At 45.2% G+C, this 12,258-nt stretch overlaps 1 protein-coding gene across 1 annotated transcript in view; it reads right to left on the bottom strand.

Annotated features, from left to right (window-relative positions):
* EXOC5 (exocyst complex component 5) overlaps window positions 1-11,939 on the bottom strand; it is a 33,249-nt gene extending 21,310 nt beyond the window's left edge. Inside the window, exons 1-4 of the mRNA XM_081911219.1 lie at window positions 11,825-11,939; window positions 4,043-4,137; window positions 2,569-2,716; window positions 956-1,150 (exon numbers count right to left, since the gene is read on the bottom strand). Of these exons, the coding sequence (XP_081767345.1) occupies window positions 956-1,150; window positions 2,569-2,716; window positions 4,043-4,137; window positions 11,825-11,935 (549 nt within the window). The 5' untranslated portion in view covers window positions 11,936-11,939. The remainder of the gene's footprint in view (window positions 1-955; window positions 1,151-2,568; window positions 2,717-4,042; window positions 4,138-11,824) is intronic.
* Between the last annotated feature and the right edge of the window lie 319 nt (window positions 11,940-12,258).

Genomic DNA, 12,258 nt, shown 5'->3' with positions numbered 1-12,258 from the left:
TAAAGAAAATTGCTACAAAAGGTTAGCTCAATGGTATTTGATGTTTGTACCAAGAAACTGGCATTTTGACCAAACTGCGGGAGGCAGTGGAAGACAGAAGTGCCTGGCGTGCTCTGGTCTATGGGGTCACGAAGAGTCGGACACGACTAAACGACTAAACAACAACAACAACACCAACAAACTGGCATAAGAGTGGTTTGCAAACCAGGGTATCAAACTAGGATCTGATTGAATGTCATGGAAAACTGTGGTTTGACAAAACCTCAGTTATCTGTCCCTAAGCCAGAGATGCGAGGGGAGGAGTAAGTGCTCAGGCACAAAGCTCACTCTTGATCCAGCAAAAAATAGTTTATCAAACAAGATGGCAACACTTAAACCAGGCCACAGTAAAGCTTTCAAAGCAACATCCTGGTACAAAACAGGGAAGTCAGATTTGCAGAAAAAGACACACACATACTTATCTGCAAAATTTATTTTAACACACCTCAGTTTTCTCTGTATGTCCCCAGGAAGAGGAGGAGTACATTAACCATTCTGTAGAGCCAAAAGACGCATCCTGATAATACTTCTAGCTACAAAGAGGGATTACCCAAGAGACATATAACAGGGAAATGTTCATTCACAAGTGAGAAGAATTAGGGCAAGAGTTTCAGAAGAAGGAGAGGAAGAAGAAGAAGAAAACACAAGCGATTTCCAAGGTATTCTAAAAAGTTACTCTCTCAGCATTCTTCCAAGTCGCTTATGATTTTTGCAAAATGAAAAAGTGACAGCATTGCCACATTGAGAACGGCTGAATCTGCAGGCAAATGAAGTTAATCTGTACTCCAGAACAATGGCGCTTGGACAAGTCTCTCGCTAGGGAGTCAGAGTGTGGAAAAGTTGCAGCAAAGGGTTGTAATTAGGGCAACTCAGCTTATGGTGTGCAACTTCTTTCAATTCTGCTGACGAGCCTTACCTTTTCAGGGTTGGTGAAAACGTCAGACTTCAGCTCTCCATCTAGAAATTCATTAAAGTATTTCATCAGTTTGTGAGCCTCCACTAGCCGTTGCCGTGGCGTGTTTACCCCCTCCAGCAGGTCGCCAAGGTGACAGACTTTAGTTGCCACGTAGCTGACATGCTCATCTAGCTCTTGGAAGTGTTGGAAGGCAACCTGGGAGAAGAGGGCAGACAAAGTAATAGCGGTTGTGTTTACTGTAATTAAGGAAAGTCAAGCTACTCAATAACATTCTAAAGAGCAAAAGCACAGAAGCCAACAAAGGGAAAGGTTCAGTACTCGTCCCCTCTCCAGTAAAACAGAGAAGCATCCACATAAATCAAATTGATGAAAGTGCATCAAGTTGCATTAACTGAGCTAATTCCATTGGTATCCAGTGCGGATCTTAAGATTCAATATGGTTAGTGACTGTCTGTCTGCCTAGTTGCTCACATAGACTGGTTCCAACCATTTGGTGAAGTACCCGGAATAATTAATATTATTCCACTTAAGATTAAATTTCTGTTATATAGAAGCATTTGCAGATTGCTGCATAACCAGCAGGAATAGGTAATGATTGCACTCAAAGCAACTGGAGAAAAGTCGCTTGTATATAAGTACACTTAGATAGATATTAAGGTAAGCTGAGTTGCCATTCTCTCACCTTCCATTCCTCCCCAGTGATGGCTGACGAGAGGCAAGAGATTGATCCCACTATCATTGTAACTACCTATCCAGAACAGTGAAGATGCCCTCTTTTGCCTAGTTGCCAATTTTTGTTATTGAAGAATGTCAAAAATAACTGTTTTAGTTAATTTCCATTTGTAACACTGATCTTTAAAGCATATTATATCTGTGTGTTTACTAATGTTTTATAACGTGAAATATCCATGTATATCTAGAACTAATTTTTATGCTCAATGTTTATTCTGATGCTAAAGAGGTTAATAGTGTTTTGTAGAATATGGATATTTTCTAGAATTTTTTGCATTTGCTTTTTTAATTTTAAGCTGTCTCCAACTGCATTGTAAGCCGCTTAAGAGATTTTATTAAATATAAATGCTATATAAATTGTCCAAATAAATAAAACGATATGTCTTGAACACACACCTTCCCTTACAATAAATAACAGATACCACCCCTTCAAATTTTGTTTGCAGTTAGGTGTGTGGGAAGGCAGTGGCAATTGCAGAGAGACTGTTAGTGTGTGCCTGTACCACTCCTAGGTTGGACATTCAAAGGACAAAAATTACATCAAAACCTGATGTATAAGCTTAAGACACAATCTAGCACAAGTTCTCCCATGCAAAATAAACTGAAATGACGAGAGAGTACAGTGGTACCTCAGGTTAAGTATTTAATTCGTTCCGGAGGTCCCTTCTTAACCTTGAACTGTTCTTAACCTGAAGCACCACTTTAGCTAATGGGGCCTCCTGCGACTGCTGCGCCGCCGGAGCACAATTTCTGTTCTCATCCTGAACCCGAGGTACTATTTCTGGGTTAGTGGAGTCTGTAACCTGAAGCGTATGTAACCTAAGCGTATGTAACCCAAGGTACCACTGTACTGCAAGAATGTGGATTGAGCCCTGACTTACCTGGTTGCTTTTCTGCAACTCTTGAACCTTCTTGGCAAATTCCTTGGCTTCTGTCTGGACTTGCTGCTCTAACTTCTCCACTCTTCTCTGGATTCTTTCATCTAGCAACTTGAGTTCATTGATATGATTCACAAATTCTTCTTGTAATCTGAAAGGTGTTTTTTTATAAAGGGTTTGAGAAAGCAAATTGCAGTATCGTGATGACATTGTGTGATTGGTGTTACCAAATAGTTCTGAAGGCACTGGTGAAGGTACATCAGTACTAAGACTGAAATGCTTAAAAAAACACACACACCACACAACCTAACTTCTACAGCATTTCATTTTATTATAAGCATTTCTGTCCTACCCTTCCCCTGTATCCCAAAAACTTCAGTCCCTAGTCTAATTCCTGCTTGGCAGGGGGTTGGACTCGATGGCCCTTGTGGTCTCTTCCAACTCTATGATTCTATGATTCTTAATTGAAGTCTTCTTGCAGGATCCTAATTTGTCCAAAGTGATACTTTCACAGCACACTTCTGGCCGTGAATGAGTTTAGATAAGGACAACCATATAAGTTTACCCCATTAAAAAAACAAATCTAGGCTTCACATAGCGGGTCATCCCCACACCGTAAGTCTAGCAAGAACATAGACCAGGAACAACCTTGGGACACCCAAAGACCTTTCATGCAAACATGTGGGTGCACAGTTGTATAAAACAGGAATCCCAAACTGGTCAAAAGACACACAGAGTCCCACGTCCCAGTTAAAGGATTGCAAAAGGATTTAGAAAGGCCTCTGGACCTAGTGAAGAACTAGGTTCAAGGTCCAAAGCCATTAAAACATGTCAGCCTTTATGTCCAGCTATGCACCTGAATAAGCTGCCCTGCCAACCTTAAAAACAGCAAAAACAAATTCTAGAGGAATTGGAAAATAAGACAGCCATGAGAAAATCGATCTGCTTATTAAAATGGATTAAAAGAATGTTGTGAAATGGCACTTAACCTTATCAAAATACCCCTGTTCACTCCATTGCACCAACACCTAGCAATTATGTCATATTGAATTCTATACTAAACTAGCAACTTGCAAGAATTGGTCAAGTATAGCAGTTTGGGGATTAATCCTCCAAGTTCCTTAACCATGCTCTTAATGTTACTTGTAGAAGCCAAAATGGCCATGTCAATAAGCCACGTAAGACCCGTTCCTTCTCCAATATGGGCTTTCAGAAGAAAACTTCTCCTTTTCTCCCGTTTCCTTCTTTCTTTCTACGCTATACTTTCCTCAACCCCCTTTCTACCCTCAACACGCTATTATGAAAACCACCTAAGGAGCTTGCATGGGGGACATGGAGGAGGGGGTGTCATAGCGATCCAGCAGCTTTCACAGCTGGTGTTTATTGGGTACTTATATGATTCGCGCAGTGCTTGCTCTTTGTTAAGGGATGGTTAAAAGTGTTCATTGTGCGGCTGGATTATGCGGCTGGATTTTACCTTTTGGGATCAAAAGCTTCCACGCTACTTCGGGAACCTCCGCCAGGAGTCCTCCACGCCAGGCGTTCAATGTACTCATCCGCCACAAAGGGCTCCTAACCACACAAGAAAAGAATCACTTTTTTACAGCAAGCCACAGCAGGAAGTGCAAGATACATATTGTTTACACCTCGCTGAGCGAAAGCGGCTAAAAGCTTTTTCTGCAGTGAATGCTTTACAAACCATAGATAATAAGGCCAGTGGCACTTTACACATTTGTGAACGTAATCTAAAAATTAGGCGTTTTGAATATAGTGAACATCTCGTTCAGCGCTTGCAGAACTGGCCCGCTATAAGCAGCGGCTCCCAGCCTTTTACACTCCAGGACCTGTCATTCACTTCAAAGCCCAATCAGGATCTAGGCCCAATGCATTCAAGAGTGTGCTCACTCAGTGGTGACGCTAGCGATTTGCACACAGGGACCTTCCAATCCATCAGCTCAGAGAGAGGCTGGATTAGACAAGGAAAGTCGCAAGCTGTTCTCTTAAGTTTGTCAGCCTCTGCTATCAACTTTCCACACTCTAATCGTGTGCCTTTCTGCCATGCAGCTCCTTATGGGTCGAGAGGCCGTATCTCAGTTGTAGGGGAACACGCTCTGAATGCGCAAAGGGCCAGGCTCAGTGCCACCATTTCCATTTTCAAAGATCTCAGGAAGCCTCTTTCCTTGCCTGTTCCTTCACTGCTGTGAATCTCACCTGCCACCCCACATTATTCATTTCTCTGTCCCAAACCCTGAGCACATTCCTATCTTCATGTGGATTGTAGATTTCATAGGAAGACTGTATCCCTTCTGTATGGCACCAGGAACACACTCTGGTTACTTTTAGAGGGTTTTTGCATTTACAACATTAATAATAATAATAATAATAATAATAATAATAATAATAATAATAATAATAATAGGTTTCTAATCCACCCTTCACCACAAGGTCCAAGGGCAGGTTACAGCAATTCAAAAGTCAGTATTAAAAACAGCTTAAAATAAATTACAGATCAGTCCTACACAGAGTTGTAGAAGCTCATCAAGAATAGATCTTATGGGTTTTTTAAAAAATTAATTGCAATATATTTTTTCAAAAAAGGAATAAAATGAAAAAAGCAAAGAAAATGTAATCTTATGTCTTTGAGCTAATTTAAAAACCTAGATTACTGGAAAGTGATATGAGGTTTTAAAAACATGATATTGAGGGCAATAGCAATAAGCTATCTTTTTCCAAATTCAAAGTGCTCAGAGGCCACAAGCAGTTTTTTTATTCCAGACATTTTTAATATCAGTGCCAAGCGTTAGCACCTTGAAAAACAATACCTGACTAGATAGACAAGTTATTCCACACCTACAGTGCACTGAAGTTATACCACAAGTTTGTTCTGTTTAGTGGCAAAGCCAAGCTTCTCCTTTGGTTTAACTTGTCTTTTTAGCATTCCATTGCTACACTTGTTTGTAATGCGATTGTTCCATGCGGCATAGAGATTTTTTTAAAAAATGGTAGACATGCTCACCACACAGTTTTAAATCACAAGTTCAGAAACTCATTATGAATTTCGTATCTGATTCAAAGGGACAATACAGATCATGAGACCACTGTGAAATTTTGTATGGACATTTGCAAACATTTCCAGAGGAATAACCATGTTAGGCTCTTGCAGCAAAAACAATCAGAGTCTTGTAGCACCGTAAAAATTACGTCATAATAAATTTATTAGTCTCTAAGGAGCCTCAAGGGTCTTTGATCACATTTACAAAACTTTTTTCTGTTTATAGTTCAAGTACCTGTTGGACCCCCGTTTTAAAAAACTCGCTAGATCAGACAACAGGCCTACCTAGTCCTATATCCTGTTTCCCAACCAGATGCCCACAAGCAAAGTGTTGCAACGTGCCTCTTGATTGAACAATGTGTATTCCCTAAGTGGCATCTGCACCCCGTAGAGTCTTTCACCAGGCAAGTGTGATGTGCAGTTCCCTCCTCAACAGAGACTGTCTGATCACTACAGTGGTACCTCTGGTTACGTACTTAATTTGTTCCGGAGGTCCGTTCTTAACCTGAAACTGTTCTTAACCTGAAGCACCACTTTAGCTAATGGGGCCTCCCGCTGCTGCCACGCCACCACCGCACGATTTCTGTTCTCATCCTGAAGCAAAGTTCTTAACCCAAGGTACTATTTCTAGGTTAGCGGAGTCTGTAACCTGAAGCATATGTAACCTGAAGTGTATGTAACCCGAGGTACCGCTGTATTATTAATACTCTACTAACCTATGGACTGGACTCCCACAATGTGTTGCTATATGGGACTGCCTCTGAAGACTTCTTGGAAACCTTGGTTAACACAAAGTGCAGCTGCCATGCTGCTAACTGGGAACATCTTTAGGGAAGGTAGCTCAGCAGGTCCCTTAAACAGACAACACTACCTGTCAGTCCATTTCAGCATGGGCCTTTGTTCATCTTCTGAGACTCTCCTCTTGGTCCATGTGCTATGTGACGTTAGGCAGGTGGTGACTGGGGAGAGGGTGCTATTGGCTGTGAAGCTCTGTCAATAGAATGCCCGCCCCAGAGACACTTGCCTGGTGCCAACCTTGATGTATTTTCAGCAGCAGGCAAATGCTTTTTTGTTTCCTAGGGGCAATCCGGCATGTTTTATATCCGTCAGTTTTAGTTTTATGGATTTACTGATTTCACTGGTCCCTGGCTATTGCTTCTAGGATCCGAACAGATTTAACATAGTGCTTTATTGTTTGCATAGCATACCACCCTGGGAGACATGCACCACAATCACAAGTGAGTTGACAAAGCAAAAAGGTTGCTTCCAGACCTGGGTTTATTGTTAGATTGGTGCTCCTCAAGTGTGCAAGCTCACAGTGTCCAAACAACATTATTAGCATAAAAGCCGCCAGCCTGTACTTCCCTCCACCTCAAAATTAAGCCAGATTTACCCTTTCTGAAGAAAACCCAACATGCTAAAAAAAATCCTGTTGCCAGCAACCCATCTGCAATATCCAAATACCCATTTACAATATTAAGTCCCCATTCAGAAGCACCCAGGGACGCGGGTGGCACTGTGGGTTAAACCACAGAGCCTAGGACTTGCTGATCAGAAGGTCAGCAGTTCGAATCCCCACGACGGGGTGAGCTCCCGTTGCTCGGTCCCTGCTCCTGCCAACCTAGCAGTTCGAAAGCATGCCAAAGTGCAAGTAGATAAATAGGTACTGCTCTGGCGGGAAGGTAAACAGCGTTTCTGTGCGCTGCTCTGGTTTCGCCAGATGCGGCTTAGTCATTGCTGGCCATATGACCCGGAAGCTGTAAGCCAGCTCCCTCAGCCAATAAAGCGAGATGAGCGCCGCAACCCCAGAGTCAGTCACAACTGGACCTAATGGTCAGTGGTCCCTTTACCTCTACAGAAGCACCCAAACCTTACTGAGTGCCCAGGACTTATTCCCAGGTAAGTACAACAAAGCACAATGAAGTGGGAAGCAGGCCACCAAATGATAGTCAATGTGCTGGGCAAGGTCCACTGTGGTCGTGAAATGGATGGAAACAGCACAAAATGAATCATTAGGGCATATGTTGCCCAAACTGAACACTACCTGGAACATTTATGATATAATGCAGAGGAGGAATGTTTATTCCAATGGAAGGTCAATTTCTTCTGTATACCTGCCAACTGTGAGAACATTCTACACTGCCCACTTTTTCTGTAATCTAATAACAATACATATTGCATTGCTAACTAATGGGGCTGCCTGCAAAACTGGAAGACTCTGTATGGCCTACACTTAATTGTAAAGCCAGTAATCATGCCAAAAGTTCTTAAAAACTTTAGGCAAGTGGCATATTGTCTACCACAGTGGTACATTTACAGTGCAACCCTTACAATTACTCAGAAATTAAGCCCTACTGAATTTAGGAGACACACGCTCCAGCTAAGTACGCAGAGCGCCACAGACCTAGAGATCCAAGGTTCACATTCTCTGGAAACCTCTTTGTATTTAAGGATGGCTGATAGATCTGCACAGATGAAATCATCTGTTTCCCCCTCTCTTCCACTAATCACAGAGGTCATGTTACAGTACGATGAGTGCATGCCAGTGTTACATTATGTCTGGGTTATTCAAACTGCCTGGCAGGCCAGTCCCTAGGCTTTTGAACTGCCATTTGAACCATCACACAATGAATGCAATCTTCCTTTCACTGCTGCTACTTCTGGTGATTATGCTTCCTTAGCACGCCTCCCATTTACAGATAAATATTGCAACGTTCACAGCATCATAGAATTGTAGAGTTGGAAGGGACCCCGAGGGTCATCTATTCCAACCCTCTGCTATGCCAAGTTACAGGCACAGTTAGTGTCAGGCTCTGGAATTGGGGGTTGTTCCAAAGGCAAAATACCCCTGTGCATCTTCACGCTTGTTCACAACGAAAACCACCTCACAGGTTCTGGTACAAACTGAAACATAGGGATATAAATTTAACAGACCAACTGAGGCTATTTAACGTGCCTTGCTTTTATCATATATATTATCTATAAGTTGGGAGATGCTTGGGGCCACTTCATGGGCTGAAAGGTGGAGGAGAAATGTTTACAAAAATTAATAAAATATGGCAGCTGCTTCTTGTAGCCTGTAAACATAAACACACACACATCCGTTTGCAGGGTATTTCAAAGAAACGTGTCCGGCCTAAGGTGTGATTGGTCACTTCGTTTAGCCAGTATCTTTCCTAGCAGGGATCCTGTCCTTGAACAGCTACAGAAGTGGAGGAAATGCAGCAAATGAAATCCCATCTCCATGCCGGCTGCACATCTGCCTGAAATGCAGCTGTTATGGGCCCAAGGGGAAGAAAAGCCAAGAAAAGAAAGAGTAGCAACCATAGACCACCTCTTAATACAAATCAGTACAGTGGTACCTCGCAAGACGAATGCCTCGTAAGATGAAAAACTCGCAAGACGAAAGAGTTTTTCGTTTTTTGAGTTGCTTCGCAAGACAAATTTCCCTATAGGCTTGCTTCGCAAGACGAAAACGTTCAATGCATTCCTATGGGAATCCGTGCTTCGCAAGACGAAAAATTCGCAAGACGAAAAAACTCACAGAACGAATTAATTTCATCTTGCAAGGTACCACTGTATATGACTTCTTCAGCAGCTTAGGGCTGCAAAGAATACTGAAGGCCAGAGCAGTGGAGGCTGTTCCAGCAGGGCAGATGGGGAGCTGCCCCACCAGCCCCCACCAGCCCGCCTTCTTACTTACAATCACTGGCTGTCAGCCTCCTCCTCCTTAGTCTGCTGCCTTTGGAGAACTCATCAGGAAAGAGGATGGAGATGAAACTGGAATTTGTTAGTTCTTTCTGATGCTGGCCTCCTTGCTTTCCGCCCTTTCAGTCCCATCAGCACTGGACCAGGGATAGTTCAATGCCCTGATTACCTCAATATTGGAGGAAAGTGGGCTAAGACATCATTTATCAAACAAACTCTTAAGACCTTTCCCCTCCAATAAAAATAACCTTAGAAGTTCTACTACAGTATTTTTGGGGGGGAACAGGAGCAATGCCACCAGTTCCGGGGGGTGGGGGAACTGCCTATTACTGTATTATTTTTATTATTACTACTACTACTACTACTACTACTACTATTATTATTGTTCTGAATTTGTCTCTCTGGCTAAACTTCATCATCTTTGCAGACACAACCCAATGAAGCATCTCACCCACCCTACTGCACCTCCAAAACAGTGGCTCCCCAATTTCCACCCACTGTTCACAATCTCTTGCTCCCCATCTCATTCACCCTGTGCCACACATGAGGCTTCCCAATTTGTTATTATTATTTAATCCCAGTAAAGCATCAACACCAACAGCTGCATGACAAGCAAATAACCCAAATAAGTGCCTCCCTATTTCTGACCTAACAGATACAAGATGTTACCCCACTACATCGCTGACAGCTGCCCCCCCCCACCTTTCCCTGCAAAACACACGCTCATTTTGCTCTCCCTGGAAACCCTCACTGCCCCACTGACAGCTCCCTTCCACCACAGCTTGCCTTTCCTTCCCTCTCCCCTTCAGTGACACTCCCCGCTCCCCAAAATCAGCTCAACCTAAACCCTCTTCCTCCCTCAGCAGACATAGAAAAAGGCAAGTTTATAGACAAAGGAGCATGCCATTTGCACCCCTTTGCCGCCTGAGGCTGGGACTTTGCCCACCCATTTTCCTCTCCCCTCATCTCCATGTATGAACTTAATAGGGCTTTGCTTATTTTTTGCTTGCTACTATTATTATTATTATTATTTGCTTGCTATTCTTGCTATGTTGTTAATATTGTATAGATTATAAATGCTTGTTAATAGATTATAGACAGATCATATGATTTGTTAATCATACGACTTTTGCTTTAATTCTGGTGTTTTGTTTATTTCTTAGCTGTTGCTTTGTCAACATCGTTTTTCGCAGGTTACGACTGCTTCTCTGGTGATTTGTTAACTATTCTATATGATTTATGCTGCGTTTGTGACATTCTACGCTGCTATCGCTCATTGTCCGTAAGCCGCTCCGGGATTCACGTGAACGAAAAGCAGTATAGAAAATGCAGTAACTAAATCAATGAAACCACCCCTTGTCACTCTGCTTGCCTTCCATACTTCACTCCCCGGAGGGACAAGACAAACCCCACGCCACCCCCCAAAGAAACAATCTGCCTATTTCCTCACCTCAAAGAAAACACTCCCTCCCTAGGGGGTGTCCCATTGCAGGAGAGGGGGTATCACCCCACATGGTATCATCCCAAATAAGGAGAGGGGGTGCCAACCCACATGAGAAGAGGGATACCCCCCACACATGAGGAGACAGGGTGCCACACCACATGAGGAAAGGGTGTGCCCCCCACATGAGAAGAGGGATACCCCCACATGATGAAAGGAGGTATCCCCCCCCCCATGATAGGAGGTGCCACCCCACTGAGAAGATGGATATTCACCCCACATGAGGAGAGGGATACCCCCACATGATAGGGGGTGCCACCCCACATGAGAAGATGGATATCCCCCCACATGATGAAAGGAGGTATCCCCCCCATGATAGGGGGTGCCGCTCCACTGAGAAGATGGATATTCACCCCACATGAGGAGAGGGGGTGCCACCCCACATGAGGAAAGGGTGTGCCCCCCACATGAGAAGAGGGATACCCCCCCACATGATAGGAGGTGCCACCCCACATGAGAAGATGGATATCCCCACACACATGAGGAGAAGGGGTGCCACCTCACATGAGAAGAAGGATATGCCCCACATGATGAGAGGTATCCTCCTATTATAGGGAGTGCCACCCCACATGAGAAGATGGATATCCCCCCACATGACGAGAGGAGGTATCCCCCCATGATAGGGTGTGCCACCCCACTGAGAAGATGAATATCCCCCCCACATGAGGAAAGGGTGTGCCCCCCACATGATAGGAGGTGCCACCCCACATGAGAAGATGGATATCCCCCCACATGAGGAGAAGGGGTGCCACACCACATGAGGAAAGGTTGTGCCCCCCACATGAGAAGAGGGATACCCCCATGATGAGAGGCATCTCCCCCCACATGAGAGGGAGACATCTCTCCCCACCCCATGAGGAGGAGAGGGGAGCGGGCACCACCCCACACACCCCATTCTCTCTCGCCCCCCCCCCATCTTGCCCCAGTGACAGCTCCCTCTCTCCTCCCACCTCACCTCGCCCCCCTTGCCTCCGGGGGGCGCCCCCCCAACCCCTCACCTCGAAGAGCTCGGGCGTGACGGCCGCCATGGCGCCGGTCCCTGCTCCGTCGCCGTCCCTCAGCCGCCCCCGCAGGCCCGCCACCCGCCGCCCGGACCAGGCCTCCTCCATGGCCTCTCTCCCGAGCTCTCCTCCTCCTCCTCCTCTCGCGGCCGCCGCTGCTCCTCCTCCGCCGGAAACCGTCCCTCACCAGGCCGCGGCTGGGCGCTTCCCCGGCTTCTCGGGGCCTGCGAGGCGGCTCCGCCCAGGCAGAGGCGCCCCAGTCAGCTGCTGCTGCCGGCGCTGTCGCCGCCGCCGGCTAGGCCCCAAAGCCGCGCCTCGGAGGAAGCGGGAAGGCCCGGCGGAGGAAGGCGGCCTGAGGGGGCTGAGGAGGCGGAGGCCGCTCCTGAGGAGAGGGGCGAGGGGAGGGGCGCAGGCCTGTCAGCAGCGTCAGT

Source organism: Podarcis melisellensis (assembly GCF_964234715.1).
Source record: "Podarcis melisellensis genome assembly, chromosome: 1".
Classification (NCBI taxonomy): domain Eukaryota; kingdom Metazoa; phylum Chordata; class Lepidosauria; order Squamata; family Lacertidae; genus Podarcis; species Podarcis melisellensis.
This window is presented reverse-complemented; position numbering and strand designations above follow the sequence as displayed.